Consider the following 17,594-nt stretch of genomic DNA (forward strand, 5'->3'; position numbering starts at 1 on the left):
CAGCTCGAGCACTCACAGTTTCAAATCATCCCTAAATCTTCAACCATAACCCTAATGTGTTTGTCAACGATTTACATCATAAATCAATCTCTGTTCGTCGACAAAAGCAGGAACCAGAATTTGATTATCATTAGGAATCGAGTAGAAGAAGGTTGCAGCAACAATCAATCGCTTGAATAGGTCATTAATTCTTCGATCGATCAATAAATCATCAATTCATCAACGGATCAGGTATGTGATTGACTTCTCAATTTCTATTAATTTCTTAAATCCTTTGATATATCCTGTACTTTTATTTGATCGAACTAGGGTAACAATCTTTGGTGTTCTTGATGAGTATGAGGATGGTGATTAATAATTATGATGAGGGTTAGTGATTGTTTGAATAGTGATTCAAAATAGAAAAAAATGAAGCGGTAGTACTATAGAATCTGAGTAACACTAGTCATAGAGGTTACAGGTTCAATAAGGATATGGAATGGGGTCTTGTTTTGGATCAGAAAGCAGAACAATAGATGATGTTCTTTTATTTAGTTACCTAATTATATAATTATGTATTTTTTCTAAGCTATCATCGTTCATCATAAATTATTAATCAATTTATTATTATCTGTTTGATTTGTATATGAAGGATTGAGTATCATATTGTAAACAGGTTCGATTCATGATTTAACATTAGAAATAGAAGGTGTACTGGCTTGATGATTTGCAGGTGTAATAACAGCAAGTTAGTAGCACAACGGTGGTGCTTGGTTTGTGCTTGAGCTCGAAATAAAAAGTATTAAACAGTATAGCTGCAGTAGTAGTTCCTTCAATTGAAACTGACAAGAAACCTGGTATACAGCAGCAGAAGTAACTGTTGTATTAGCAGCAGTCCAGTGGAAACAATAACATAGCAGGTAGCTTGGTGATGATGATGGTGATTATGGGCAGTTGAAAATGGCAGAAGCAGTACAATAATTGATGGTGATTACCTGGTGGAGGAAAATGGTGAACAAGGATTGCAGTGGTGTGTTATGGTTCGAGGAGGGTAGCTTTTGGTTGGTGTTTTGGTTCGATCCTAAACAGGAAAACAGAACCTGTGACCGGTGGTATGGTGTTCTCGATTGACTGAAATCAAGAAGGCAGGTTGAAGAAATCAAGAAGGATGATTCATGTACACATGTTATATCTATATGTGCAATGTAATTATATAATATATAGTAAAGTATTATATAATTTTACTTATATTTGTGTGATTGTATCAATTAGAAATAGTGGGTAGATTGACATAATCAAAACATCCGTGATTATTGGTTATTTATCCATTGGTGGCTGTCTAATAGAGAAGGAATATATGGTGGTTGATCATGCAATGTATGTGTCTATATATGTTTTCCATAAAACACATAATAAAGTTTGCACAGGTCATTTACACAGTAAAGCATCTTGTGACCCAATAGTATAGTAGATATAATTATGAGTGGGTGTCTATATTTATGAGTTTATATAATATTGATATGTATACACATGCTAGTTGGTCCGAACATATATGTACTAATATGATCTACTAGTAACCAGAATTATTAAAAATTTAGAAAAGAGAACATGGGTGTGTTTAAGGGTTGATTCATGAATGTGATATATATAAAGTTTAAAATGATACTAAAGCAATACTACTAATCGAAGTGTCTTGGTCAAGGATATATAAAGTGTCTAAATTGATTACTATGTTGACCATAAACCATATATCTCCAATTCAAATTAACATGTGTAAAGGAAGAAGTTAGCAGCCATTTTATTGCCTCTCATTATGCATATGATAAATGACCCCATAATTCACATGCATCAGTTGTTCTAATCAAAATAATAAACAAGTGTTACTTTCATACACAATTCTAACAATAAATCATATAAGATCTTTCTTACGCATTTCAATTTATTATGTAATAATAATATATATATATATATATATATATATATATATATATAAATTTATTTATCAAAAGTTGTTCGTGAATCGTCGGGAATAGTCAAATGTTACATGAATTCATGGAAATAGTTCGAAAAACTTTGAGACTCAACATTACAAACTTTACTTATCGTGTCGATATCATATAAGATTAAGTTTAAATTTGATCGGAAATTTCCGGGTCGTCACATCAGGCTCTATGGGTGCGTAATTTTCCATAGGAACGTAATAATAACATTCCCATGTTGAGTGATAATCTCCACGGATTTCACAACCAGTTATTGTTTCGTCATTCGTGATCCAAGATTGACCGAACGAATTGTCATCAACACCCGTTTGAGAGTATTGATAAAGTTGATTTCGTATGTCAGAGAATGTTTCCAAAATATTTTTGAAATTTTCCATAAGCGCTTATTACCAAATTTTAGCTACAATGTGGTGCATTTACTAATTATTCTTATTAGTTTCAAAACAAAAAATTATATAAGTTATCAAATTAATAGACTTTTCTACTTTTGCCCACGTTTCGAATAGCCAATAGATGCAGCAGGTAGCCAGGACCCTTTAAATCGGAAGCCCACAACTCGCCACTAACAAATCTAACTATTTCTACGAACCAGAAAATTTGGATGTCTATCAATTTAATTGCTTAAAATAATTTTTCGTCGAAATTTAAAGAAAATAAAGAAAATTCTATGTCCTAAAAACTAGAGTGTAGAAATGAAAAAGAAAAAGCGCGTCAAAAAACGTCGAAAAATAAAAATAAGAAAGAAAAACGTCGAAACTTAAAAGTCTAAAAATTAAATCTAAAAAGTTGCGTCTAAAGGTATTAAAGCTTAAATGAATTCTATATCCAAAACGGCAATAACTTAATTAGTACTAAAATTTATAAACTGCGTCGCAAAATTCTAAAGCGCCTAAATCTTAATCTAAAGAAAAAGCACTTAAGGGATTTTACGGCAAAGCCTAAAAATCTAGAAATATAAAATAACTGCGGCAAAACTAAATTTAAAACTAATTACAAACGATAAATATACAAAATAATCGATAAAAATACAAATTATAACTAAAATGATAAAAATACAAATTTTATAAAAAATATTATTTTTATATTATATTTTATAAAAGTATTAAACTATAAATATAAAAACTTAATTAAAATTTTATTAAAACTAATACAAATTATTATTAAATTAAAACCCTAATTAATAATAAATAATAATAATAATAAACCCTACTTCGTAATTAATGTCCGAGGTTTCAGTTCTGTCAGAGCAGCTCATGCGACCGCATGAGTTTTCAATGCTCTGTCCATGCGATCGCATGGAAACGGATACCAGGCTTTGTGTTGGACTTCGACAGGTTTCGACCCAATTTTTATTTAATTATTATTATTATTATTATTATTATTATTTCTGATTTTAATTTATATAAAATATTTATATAAAATAAAAAAAACTTATATTTTAAAAACCTAAAAATAAAAATATATATATATATATATATATATATTTTAATTTTATAGTAAAAATGGAAAATTAGCTTTTAAAAATATATAAACTTTTTATACACTTATATATATATATATATATATATATATATATATATATATATATATATATATATATTCTTTTTAATGTTTTATATATATTTTTTTCTTTTTTATTAATTATATTTTTTTAAATATAAATTAAAAATATAGCGTTTCGCCGATTCCCCGGCAACGGCGCCAAAAACTTGATGTGCGAGCGGTGGTACGTGAAATACTATTATTATTTATTACGAAATGCGATACAAATTACATAAGTTTTATATAGTTTATTTACAGATGGATATACCTAAACCTTGCTACAACATTATAGGCAGTGTACATAATCGTAAAGTAGTATAGTTTTTAGTAAGTCCGGTTCGTTCCACAGGGAGACGACTTATTTTACACTATATTTTTATATAACTATATTTGTACTATAAATATATATATTACAATTATTATTATTAAAAAAGGGGGGTTTTACCGTTTAATGACTGGTTTGTCGATATTATATTTTAAGCGAAGCGTAAAGTAAATTGACGATATTTAACTAACGATAAAATAAATAAAAATAATTAAAATAACAATAAATAAAAGTACAAGGTGTAAGACCCAAATATTTATTGTACATAATGTATTTATGGTGTACGATGCGTGTATGAAGTGTACAAAGCACGTATGTGTTGCTTGCTCGAACGTCGAAGGAAATTGGACGTTGTCTGAAGTGGCAAGGTGTGTACGTATCTTTTCAACCCCAAATAAAGTTTGTGTTGATGTTTCAAAGCCTTACCATTGGAAATAAAATCTTATTACGTTTTCAACGATATTTGATTCATCGAAAACGGAGCTACGGTCAAAAAGTTATGGCCAAAACAAGTTACTGAAAACTGACCTGAAGGTTGGAGCGGCGCTCCACCTTATGGAGCGGCGCTCCGATCGCGTCTGATGCAATTTTCAGCATTTTTAAAAGGTTTAAATGAGGGGTACTTTGGTCTTTTCACTTGGGGTCAGTTTGGGGTCATCAAAACTGATCCATTGATCATTGTGGATCACATTTCACCTCTTTTCACTCATCAACACTCTCATCTTCAAACCCTGGAGAGAGAGGAGAGATTTAGAGAGAGAGAGCTCCAATTAGAGAAGAAGAAGAGTGTTTCGGGTCAAACCTCAAGTATTAAAGTTGTTCATCTCGTCAACGGCATCATCTTGGCGGTATTAGTAAGTTTAAACTCTGAATTTCATTGTTTGATTTGAGATTCAATGTTAGGGTTTGAGATTGTTAGTTGTAAAACCCATTTAGTTGATGAAGAAGGTTTATGAAAACTTGCTATTTTGATATTTGGCGGGTTTTGGGTTGGTTAATGATTTAACCATGTTTAAGACTTGTAAATGGTGTATAATCACTAGTATTAGTGATTATTGATGTTTTGGACACCATTAGGGTTCTTGTGGTTGACTAATTTTGACTAGAGTCAAAATTAGGGTTTGTTGATGATTATGACTCAATTGTCGAGGTAATAAGGTTTATAAACTTAAAATGGATTAAGTTGAAGCATAGAACCTAGTTAAATATGTTTTGGTGTCAAAACTTGCTAATGGCGTGATATTGACTTATTATGGGTCAAATTAGGGTTTAAGTGTCATTTTGGGCAAGATAGGTGTTTAAAACCTATGTTGGGTTTGATTGGCATATTAGGACCATTCTCACTTGTGTTAGTGATTATTGGTTAGTTTTGGCGCGGTTTGTGCTTGGAAGTGCATTTGGGTCGAAATTGCACTAGTTGTCAATTTGGGTTGATTGGTATATCCACCCTAATTGTGTTACTTGTTATATGATAAATGGAATAGGTACATTCCATCGGCGATTGCGGATAATTCGGTGGCATTCTTCAAGGCGACAAGGTGAGTGTTAATATCCTATATGCATATGTATGTGTAGGATGGGTGCGGGTCGGGTGAAGGGGTTCTCGTTTATAGAGCTCACTTCTAGTATAGGTGGAATTATTGGAATTGTGTATAGATCCAATTGGCACGGTTGTGCGTTTTGGTTGACCACCTTGGCGAGGTACACACTTTGTGTGTACGTTATCACATGGGAGTGTGATGTGGATTTTATAACCCTAATGGCGAAGGATTAATATTGTGATGTGGACTTATATAACCCCAATGACGAAGGGTTAATATTGTGAGTGGAAGAATTATACGCGTAGGTATATAACGTATCTATTTGTTGTAGCGTGAGATGTGAAGTGTCGAAGAGTTAAGACACCACGTTTCACGTGACGAGTGAAGTGTCGAGGTGTTAAGACGCCACTCGGAGTGAAGCATCGAGGTGTTAAGATGCCACTCTAAGTAATTGACGGGTGAAGCATCGAGGTGTTAAGATGCCACTCGGGGTAAAGTACCGAGGTGTTAAGGTGCCACCTAGGAGTGAAGTGTCGAGGTGTTAAGGCGCCACTCCATAAAATAAAGAGTGAAGCATCGAGGTGTTAATATGCCACTCGGGGTGAATTACCGAGGTGTTAAGGTGCCACCCTAGGGTTTAGTGATACGAGGTGTTAAGTACACTAACAGATGTTATGAACATCGATGGCATTTTCGCGAGCGCCATTCCCTTGTACGATTGGTTAACCATGGTTATTGTGTTGTAAGCGTGAGCATATTATATTGTTCGAGTTTCATATATATATATATATATTATACGTATAATGTTGTATTGTCGTGATGTAGCTAACCCTCCGGGTGTAGTTTATTGGCGTTGTTCACATCGGCATTGGTGAACTTATCTTATTGATGGTATTATTAGCTTGTTACTTAGTGATCGTACGGTATACTTAGATTAGCTTGCCTATATGCTTGGATGCTCCGGTATGTGTTATTTGACTATTTGTGTGGCGTGTCCATTTTATACATATATATGTATGTAGTATATTCTCACTCACTAAGCTTTAGCTTACCCTCTCACTGTTTACATTTTTATAGATTTGCTTGGATGAGGTGGCTCGGGTAAGCGTGGGAACTAGTGGCTCGCGTAGTTGCTTTAGAAGGCTTGCTTTTGCATTAATTAGGATTGGGTAGCGTATCCCCAATCGTCATGCTCGGCTCTTATTTTGTGTTTAAAATTATGGGGTCGAAACTTGTATTTTATACTTAAAGGATAAATTGGGTCAATGTGGGCCCCGCCTCGTAAAATTTATTTTATGAATGGAACGTGTTAGTTTTTCATATATGAATATGTTGTGAAAAGAGTTTTGTCTAAATACGTTGGGAAGTGGTCGAACATTTTTGCTAAGTTGGATTTTTGGGACAGGCCGAAATGGAGCGCCGCTCCAGGCCAAAATGGCGCGCCGCGCCACTATGTTGTACAAGAAATTTTTTTTTAATTGATATTTCCGCGTGATCATTTGTATATCGGGTTAGGTTGTTACAAGTGGTATCAGAGCATGGTCTAAGGGATTTACGTGACTTGTGATAGGTGCCTAGACTTAGACTTTTGTGTGTGCTAAATTTGTTGCGGGACTTGTAGGATTACGGGTCGAAATGGGTTATAGTTAGTGCCTTGTTGTAGGTAGACTAACGTTTATATTAGTAATGCGGATATTATTAATATATTATTGTGTTGTGATAATAATTCTCGCGTGTGTTTATATCGCGTAGAATTTTGTTTGTGTTTGTTTATATCATCGAGCGAGGCGGTCGTTGTACTAACGAGTCGATACGGCGTGTGCGCATAATAAGGACTTGCAAACCTTATTACGGGTGCAAATCGTGTCTAACAAGTGATGTACGACGAGTGTTTAGAAAGATGGGGCGGTGTGGTGTGTGTGCTTTATACGTTCATGATCTAATCGCTTTTGCATTCCTTAGAATGGCGACGGGAAATGGGATCGAGACGAACGATTTGGAGTTTAACGCTGGAGTTGCGGCCGCCGTTGCGGAGCAAATGAGTGCGTTTCGAGAAGAAATGGATAGGAAGTATTCCGAATCCCGAACTAGTGGTGAAATGGAGCGTTGTCTTAAGAGCTTCATGAGGACTAAACCCCCGATGTACGACAGAAAATCGAATCCTTTGATAAGCACAACTTAGATCTCGGATGTCGAGGGTGTTTTCGTACTATTGAATGCCCTCCTGAGAAGAGGACAAGACTCGCTACTAGTTTGTTGCGAGGTAGGGCAAAGGATTGGTTGAATGGTAAGATTGATCTTGTCGGTGGTGAACCGTTTATGGCGTTATCGTGGGACGAGTTTAAGAAGGGATTCTTCGAGGAGTTCCGAACTTCAGCCGATTTGTCGAAAATGCGTAATGAGTTGCAAAATTTGCAACAAGGTTCTATGGACTTGAATACTCTCAAGACGACCTTTATGGCAAAGGCTCGTTTTTGCCCGGAGTATTTGGGGAATGATCATTTGTTGATGCAAGATTTCTATCGAACCTTGAATGATGACTTGAAGAGTAAGATTAGCAGAGTTCGAGTGAAATCGTTTGCGGAGTTATTCGCCACGGCTAGAGGTTTCGAGTCGTATTCGTGATCGAAGGTTGGTGAACCTTCAAGTGAGAGAAGGGTTGTTTCTTATAGTGCTCCAAGTAAGAGGACTAAGGGTCCGAGCGTGAGCACGGGTGGTACACGAACGGGTATATTGGATTCTAGTGTGTCTAGGTGTTACAATTGTGGCGTGAGGGGTCACAAGTCTTGGGAATGTTCGGTGCCAAAGGGTGATGGCATGGTGTGCTTCGTTTGCCAAGAGGAAGGATATCGTAAGTTGGAATGTCCTGAATTAGCGGGGACGGGTGCGACAAGGAGACGTTAAGGTACGTTTCGTTTTAATAAATATGTCCTTTGATTATTTATTATGTGCCGTTGAGTTTGAGTTGGTTAAATGCATGGTGTTGTGCATGTTATTGATATGGGTGACCTTCCTAATGGAAGTACCCTATGGTGATGTTTTAATTTATGGGCGAAGGGCGTAAGACTTGGTGCAACTAATCATTCCTTAGTATTGGAAAATGTTTCTACCAAGCCATGTGTGTGGGCTTTGGTGTTCGGATGTTAGAGCGTGTTCGCTCTCGTGTTGAAGTTGATGAACCGTGAGGTTGGGTGGATGAAACCTTTGAGATCGAGTGTTTGATCTCGATGTATGTTGGTAAAGGAGTCTACATGACGCGACATTAGGTGCCTCTTTTATACCTACTAGTGTGGTGTTCGACTCCGATTATGTTGCAGTTACATTGTACTTAGGGTACCGAAGTGAAACCCTTAGTTACATGAGTGACTGGGTGAAGTTTGACAAGCTATAGCAATTGGATGATTACGAGAGTAGAGTTATGTAATTTGTGGTACACTTTTCGTTCGAAGTGTTTAAGGATTGGTTGAAATCCTTCTTGTGCTCAAGATTGGAGCAAGATGTAGTGATGGGTCGTGTGAACCCAAATTGTTGGTAAAGCCTACCTTTGGTAGCAATGTACGGTTGTACAAAATGCGGTTATGGAACGTAGTCCAAGTGGGGGAGTTACACTCCCGCACGAGGAAGTTTTAGTGTGAGATTTCGGATGATGCGTTGGATAGATCCGGAGTTCGTGTCGGGACCGAGTTTTGGTCGATTTGTGGTAGAGTACAATTTTGGTTAAATTGTACTTATGATGTTGGATTTGGAAATTATCACCGAGGTGGTAATGTGGTAAATCTCGTTGAGAGATAATAAACGTGTTTGGCGAGCAAGGTGAAATCCCTCGGTTAAGGGATGTGTTTGTCAGATTCTCTTTTAGAGAATTATTGTTTTGTACCTATGTTTGATATAGGTGGTTCTTGCTCGATTGTGAGGATGGTTAGTGATATCTGTAAGGGTTCACTATAGTGTAGCAGAGCGCGATGTTGCACTACTCGTTGTTCGAGGCTAAAAGTGCGTATGTGATTGGTGAAGCATGACTGTTCAGGGTCCGCTGACTTCATCATGGGAGTAGTGATATATCGGTGAAGCATGACCGTTGACGGAGTCCGCTGACTTCATCTGGTGTTGAGTGATCTATCGGTTGTTTTATACACGTGGGGTCGTAAGGACCATGCGGTGTGATCTATCAGTTGTTTTATACACCGATGGTGGGATCGTGAGGACCATGTTGTGTGATTAGTGATGCGATAGCCGTGTTTCGCTCACATGTTGTTACGGGTGTGACCATAGTCGATTTTGTACACCTTAGGATTAGCGTTGCCATAGTCATTTTGGGCGCTTTTGATTTTAGCCGTTGCTTATGATGTTAGGATAGTGGCGTATTGGTTGTATTGCGCACTACAAAGGATGTTTAGTGGTAAGTGTAATCCGTAAGGATTCATGTGGTTCGATCTTCAACGTTCGGATTGTTGACTTTAGGTTGAGACTTAGTCACTTTTAGCGTTGTCCTTGGTAAAGGTACGCTAAGGAATTGATATCTCGGTACAAGATTGGTTGAGTTTTTTCCCGATATGGGGAGTTGAGCAGGTTAGTGCTCGGATTGTGGTTTTGATAAATCGCGGGTGACGATTTTAGTTGTTAAAGGTGATTCATTGGGAAGAATTGTCTTGGAAAGTTCGGATTGGGACTTATGATTGAGGACCGTTGAGTAGGTCCGGATTGGTTAAGTGGAAAAGATCACGAGGACGTGATCGAGTTTAAGTGGGGGAGAGTTGTAAGACCCAAATATTTATTGTACATAATGTATTTATGGTGTACGATGCGTGTATGAGGTGTACGAAGCACGTACGTGTTGCTTGCTCGAACGTCGAAGGAAACTGGACGTTGTCTGAAGTGACAAGGTGTGTACGTATCTTTTCAACCCCAAATAAAGTTTGTGTTGATGTTTCAAAGCCTTACCATTGGAAAGAAAATCTTATTACGTTTTCAACGATATTTGATTCATCGAAAACGGAGCTACGGTCAAAAAGTTATGGCCAAAACAAGTTACTGAAAACTGACCTGAAGGTTGGAGCGGTGCTCCACCTTATGGAGCGGCGCTCCGATCGCGTCTGATGCAATTTTCAGCATTTTTAAAAGGTTTAAATGAGGGTTACTTTGGTCTTTTCAGTTGGGGTCAGTTTGGGGTCATCAAAACTGATCCATTGATCATTGTGGATCACATTTCACCTCTTTTCACTCATCAACACTCTCATCTTCAAACCCTAGAGAGAGAGGAGAGATTTAGAGAGAGAGCTCCAATTAGAGAAGAAGAAGAGTGTTTCGGGTCAAACCTCAAGTATTAAAGTTGTTCATCTCGTCAACAGCATCATTTTGGCGGTATTAGTAAGTTCAAACTCTGAATTTCATTGTTTGATTTGAGATTCAATGTTAGGGTTTGAGATTGTTAGTTGTAAAACCCATTTAGTTGATGAAGAGGGTTTATGGAAACTTGATATTTTGATATTTGGCGGGTTTTGGGTTGGTTAATGATTTAACCATGTTCAAGACTTGTAAATGGTGTATAATCACTAGTATTAGTGATTATTGATGTTTTGGAGACCATTAGGGTTCTTGTGGTTGACTAATTTTGACTAGAGTCAAAATTAGGGTTTGTTGATGATTATGACTCAATTGTCGAGGTAATAAGGTTTATAAACTTAAAATGTATTAAGTTGAAGCATAGAACCTAGTTAAATATATTTTGGTGTCAAAACTTGCTAATGGCGTGATATTGACTTCTTATGGGTCAAATTAGGGTTTAAGTGTCATTTTGGGCAAGATAGGTGTTTAAAACCTATGTTGGGTTTGATTGGCATATTAGGACCATTCTCACTTGTGTTAGTGATTATTGGTTAGTTTTGGCGCGGTTTGTGCTTGAAAGTGCATTTGGGTCGAAATTGCACTAGTTGTCAATTTGGGTTGATTGGTATATCCACCCTAATTGTGTTACTTGTTATATGATAAATGGAATAGGTACATTCCATCAGCGATTGCGGATAATTCGGTGGCATTCTTCAAGGCGACAAGGTGAGTGTTAATATCCTATATGCATATGTATGTGTAGGATGAGTGCGGGTCGGGTGAAGGGGTTCTCGTTTATAGAGCTCACTTCTCGTATAGGTGGAATTATTGGACTTGTGTATAGATCCAATTGGCACGGTTGTGCGTTTTGGTTGACCACCTTGGCGAGGTGCACACTTTGTGTGTACGTTATCACATGGGCGTGTGATGTGGATTATATAACCCCAATGGCGAAGGGTTAATATTGTGATGTGGACTTATATAACCCCAATGATGAAGGGTTAATATTGTGAGTGGAATAATTATACGCGTAGGTATATAACGTATCTATTTGTTGTAGCGTGAGATGTGAAGTGTCGAAGAGTTAAGACACCACGTTTCACGTGACGAGTGAAGTGTTGAGGTGTTAAGACGCCACTCGGAGTGAAGCATCGAGGTGTTAAGATGCCACTCTAAGTAATTGACGGGTGAAGCATCGAGGTGTTAAGATGCCACTCAGGGTGAAGTACCGAGGTTTTAAGGTGCCACCTAGGAGTGAAGTGTCGAGGTGTTAAGGCGCCACTCCATAAAATAAAGAGTGAAGCAACGAGGTGTTAAGATGCCACTCGGGGTGAAGTACCGAGGTGTTAAGGTGCCACCCTAGGGTTTAGTGATACGAGGTGTTAAGTACACTAACGGATGTTATGAACACCGATGGCATTTTCGCGAGCGCCATTCCCTTGTACGATTGGTTAACCATGGTTATTGTGTTGTAAGCGAGAGCATATTATATTGTTCGAGTTATATATATATATATATATATATATATATATATATATATATATATATATATATATATATATATATATATATATATATATATATATATATATACTTATAATGTTGTATTGTCGTGATGTAGCTAACCCTCCGGGTGTAGTTTATTGGCGTTGTTCACATCGGCGTTGGTGAACTTATCTTATTGATGGTATTATTAGCTTGTTGCTTAGTGATCGTACGGTATGCTTAGATTAGCTTGCCTTTATGCTTGGAAGCTCCGGTATGCGTTATTTGACTATTTGTATGGCGTGTCCATTTTATACATATATATGTATGTAGTATATTCTCACTCACTAAGCTTTAGCTTACCCTCTCGTTGTTTACATTTTTATAGATTTGCTTGGATGAGGTGGCTCGGGTAAGCGTGGGAACTAGTGGCTCGCGTAGTTGCTTTAGAAGGCTTGCTTTTAGATTAATTAGGATTGGGTAGCGTATCCCCAATCACCATGCTCGGCTCTTATTTTGTGTTTAAAATTGTGGGGTCGAAACTTGTATTTTATACTTAAAGGGTAAATTGGGTCAATGTGGGCCCCGCCTCATAAAACTTATTTTATGAATGGACCGTGTTAGTTTTTCATATATGAATATGTTGTGAAAAGCGTTTTGTCTAAATACGTCGGGAAGTGGTCGAACATTTTCGCTAAGTTAGATTTTTGGGACAGGCCGAAATGGAGCGCCGCTCCAGGCCAAAATGGCGCACCGCTCCACTATGCTCTACAAGAAATTTTTTTTTAATTGATATTTCTGTGTGATCGTTTGTATATCGGGTTGGGTTTTTACACAAGGAAATATGAAATAAAATATATTATGCTTATTTAAACTTCCGTACTCATGATGTTTCACTTTTTGATTTTGATTTATTACCCTGGGTTAATTGTTCTTTGTCCTGGATTATTTGATATGTCCATCTGGTTTTGTCCATAATAGTCCATCAGTCATAATTATAAAGTGCGAGGGTCTTCGTCAAATTAACCTTATACCCGAAGTCAAATATTCCAACTAATTGGGGACTTAAACTGTAACAAGGTCTTAATACTTTGTTAATGATTACACCAGGTTATCGACTGCTTGTAATCCAAGGTTTTAATACTTTGTTAACAATTACACCAATTATCCTTGAATGTAATACACCCCTGTTTTAATGAGTCCATTGGCTATTAATCCATCCCCGTGTCCAGTCAAATGAACAATTATTAGTCTTTATAAATATCCCGCCCACCGTACCCAGTCAAGCGTATGTGGTTATACATAGATACGTCAAATTGTAACCTTTATATTAAATTAACAAGATATCATTTAGCTAATTAAATATAAAGCCCATTAATAGCCCATAGTCCAATTTCCACAAGTGTCGGTCTTTTGTTCAAACCCCAATTATGGTCCAAAGCCCAATAACTCCGTCTTAATATTTAGCCCAACATCACGATTACTTCGGCTCAAATAAGCATAATAATAATTTAAGAACGATACATATTTAAAAAGGAAGAATTTAGCTTACAGTGATTATTAATCGCGTAATGTTACAGAGACAGAGTTCCGACTTTAAAACCCGTAAAATAACCTTTACAATACCCAAACTAACTAATATAAAACTAAACTATATATATATATATATATATATATATATATATATATATATATATATATATATATATATATATATATTAACAGAGAGAATTGAGAATGGATGGGGTAGTTTTTTCGTCGAGCAGAAGCCTGGTATTTATAGGCATATTTTCTGATTCTGATGCCCATGCGAGTGCATGGGGTTTTAGTGCAAATCTCATGCACTCTCATGGGCTCATGCACTCGCATGGATTTTATGCCTATTTCTCATGTGATCGCATGGCCGTCAGATCCAGCTCACATATTTTTTGTTTTCTTGCTTGTCGACATATTATTATATATATATAATATATATATATAATTTATATTAATTATATATATATATATATATATTATATTATATTCTTGTGCATAGTTGACTCATAATTTTAGGACCGTTGACTCGCGCGTTGATGCTCGGTTTATGTCACAGTTCCGGATTTTCGAACGTCCTTTCATACGCGTAGATATCTTGTACTTTGTGTTTCGCGACTTGTACTCTTGTCATTTTTAGACGTTTCTTATCAATAAATTGAACCACTTGGATTGTAACTTGTACATTTGAACTTTTTGGTCATTTGCGTCTTCAAATCGTCATTTTTGTCTTTCGTCTTCGCACTTATTTATTTAAACGATTATTACATAAAAATAGAACAATTGCAACTAAAAGCTTTACATATTGGAAGGATATTGCTATGAAATATATGTTCATTTAGAGCATTATCAGAACTGCATCTGAAATTTGGAAACAGTTAGAAAAGAGGTTTGCACTAAGCAATGGATCTAGAAAATACAAGTTACACAAGGAAATTTACTCCTGTGAACAACAAGGAGTAGCTGTTAGTGAGTTTTATACAAAGATGAAATGCATTTGGGAAGAAATTGACTCTATGAGTGATCTGCCTAGGGTTACAGGTACTACACCTAAAATTGTCAATTTCTTGAATGTAGTTAATCGTCAAAAGGAAGAACAACACTTGTTCCAGTTTCTTAATGGTTTGGATGAGCATTTCAGTTCTCTTAGAAGTCAATTGTTGATGATGAATCCATTACCTAGTGTTGAAATTGCTTGTTCTATGATTCAACAAGAAGAGTCACAAAGAGAAATGTTCTCCTCTGTTGATTCTACAGCTTTGTACAGTAGGACGAGCACTAAAGACAAATGTGAATTCTGTGGTTTTAAGTGGCACTCACCAGACAAGTGTTGGGAGAAAATTGGATATCCTCCTTGGCATTACAAAAGTAGACTTGCTGCTAAACAAACTAGTCACAAAGCTAAGCATGGAGGACTAAGTCAAGCTAAGAAAACTGCTGCTAGTGTTAAAGGCAACAATGTGATTTTCATCTCAGAACAATGTGAGCAGTTGCTAAAATGTCTTCCATAAATGACATAAAATGAAGTGCATGGGAATGTAACAGGTTCTGATGATGAACTGGATCATCATTTTGCTGCAGGTATACTGTCTAAGTCTTCTAATGTTATAAATTGGATCTTAGACACAGGTGCCACTAATCATATGACTCCTAGTTATAATGAGTTAATTAAGTCAAAATTGCTATTATTGAAACCTCACATAAGGCTTCCAAATGGTAATACTTATGTGATAACTCATATTGGTAAATTCAAACTAGGAAATGAAATGGAAATAAAAGATGTACTGGTTGTACCTTCTTTTAAATTTAGTCTCTTGTCTGTGCCAAAGTTGACAAAGGATAAGTCTTGTGTGGTCATATTCTATTCACAGTTTTGTCTGATTCAGGACTTAATCACCAGGAAGGTGATAGGGCTGGGTGAAAGAAAGGAAGATCTCTACCACTTGGTTAATGTGCCTCTTCATCAAGTGAATGAGAGACTGGTGGCATTGATTTCCGATTCTGTGAAAAGATCATGTTTGTTTTCAATAAAAGGAGGTTATAGTGCTAATAATAGTAAACTTGTAATGACCTACAGTTTATGACATCATAGACTAGGGCATGTGTCAAATACAAAGCTACAATGTATTCCTTCTGTGTCAAATACATTGATAAAACAAAATGAAGTTGTGTGTATCTCTTGTCCTATGGCTAAATTTACAAAGTTTCCTTACAAGTTGAGTGATTCACATTGTGATGGCATATTTCAACTGGTTCACATGGATATTTGGGGTCCCTATAAAGTTGTAACTCAAGGAAAATATAGATATTTTCTTACAATTGTTGATGATTGTAGTAGGGCAACCTGGATATACTTGCTAGTGAATAAAAGTGACTGCTATGAGATGTTTAAGGCTTTCTTAAAGTTTGTTAACACTCAATTTCAGAAACAAGTGAAAATTGTTAGGTCTGATAATGCATTGGAGTTCATTAGAGGTAAACTTGGAACTTATCTGGCTACACAAGGTATTATTCATCGAACTTCTTGTCCTGATAGACCACAACAGAATGGTAGAGTTGAAAGAAAACATAGACACATTTTAGATATAGCTAGAGCTATTAGATTTCAATCTAATCTTCCTTTGAGATTTTGGGGAGATTGTGTTATGACAGCTGTCTATTTGATCAATAGAATACCATCTTCTGTGTTAAACAACAAAACACCTTATGAAGTGCTCTTCAATAAACCTCCTACATATGATCACTTAAGAGTATTTGGGTGTCTTGCCATGGCTAGTAATCCTTCAAAGGAGGTTGATAAATTTAGTGAAAGGGGGGGTACCATGTGTGTTTTTGGGTTATCCTGCAAATCAGAAAGGATACAACTTATACAATTTGTTGACTGAGTCAACTTTTGTTTCAAGGGATGTGATTTTCCATGAAAAGATTTTCCCTTTTTCAAAGACATTTGATAGTCAATTGCTGCAGCCATTGTCTCTTGATAGAATTCAAAAAGCTATTGTCTATGATTATCGTTATGATGTTCCTGTCCAAGCAAGTTCAAGTAATGCTCCAGTTGAACCTACACATGAAAATCTCTCAGAAACTTATCAACCTGCTTTAAAAAGGTCAACTAGGCAATCCACTGCACCTATTTGGCATAAGGATTATGTTATTCCTCCAGGTCATGCTGTTCTAAATCACACTCATGTTGCTAGTCAAGTGTCTTCTACTTGTTTGAAGAATGAATTTAAATCTTATCTAACTGCTTTAATGGCTACTACTGATCCAAAGTGGTTCAAAGAAGCAATAACAGATCCAGAATGGTGTAAGGCAATGGATTCTGAGTTAACTGCTTTAGAAGACAATGGGACATGGGAGGTGACAGATTTACCTCCAAATAAAAAGCCCATTGGTTGTCATTGGATATATAAAACAAAGTTAAAAGCAGATGGGACTGTTGATAGAAAGAAGACTAGATTGGTTGTTGATGGCAATAGACAAAGAGAAGGCATAGATTACACTGAAACCTTTGCTCCTGTTACATACATGGTTACTGTTAGATCTTTATTAGCAGTTGCAGCTATGTACACTGGAAGTATGGTGGGTCGCCTTTTAGTCATCTATTGCAAGTAGGGCAGTTCACATGTGAAAACGTGGCCCTGCAACAATGTACTGTTTTTTGTGTTCTTGAGTTCGGTGATGCACCATCGCGAATTAACAATCATTGACCATCTGAAAAAAACTTATAAACCAAACAAAGAAGAACAAAAATGAAAGACAAAAATACACAAATTAATATCCCAATTCTCTAAAAATAGATAACAGCTAGAATGGGGCATGAATCTGAATTCACAACCCACAAACGTTGGTTTTATAGTTCAG

The 17,594-nt window shown here is 36.3% G+C and overlaps 1 protein-coding gene across 1 annotated transcript in view; it reads left to right on the forward strand.

The window, feature by feature from the left end:
• LOC139849472 (uncharacterized) overlaps positions 1-15,814 on the forward strand; it is a 53,032-nt gene extending 37,218 nt beyond the window's left edge. Inside the window, exons 2-3 of the mRNA XM_071839131.1 lie at positions 14,573-15,212; positions 15,276-15,814. Coding sequence (XP_071695232.1) covers positions 14,573-15,212; positions 15,276-15,814 — 1,179 coding nt within the window. The remainder of the gene's footprint in view (positions 1-14,572; positions 15,213-15,275) is intronic.
• Positions 15,815-17,594: the final 1,780 nt, after the last annotated feature.

This window comes from Rutidosis leptorrhynchoides, chromosome 1 (assembly GCF_046630445.1).
Source record: "Rutidosis leptorrhynchoides isolate AG116_Rl617_1_P2 chromosome 1, CSIRO_AGI_Rlap_v1, whole genome shotgun sequence".
In the NCBI taxonomy this organism is placed as follows: Eukaryota; Viridiplantae; Streptophyta; class Magnoliopsida; order Asterales; family Asteraceae; genus Rutidosis; species Rutidosis leptorrhynchoides.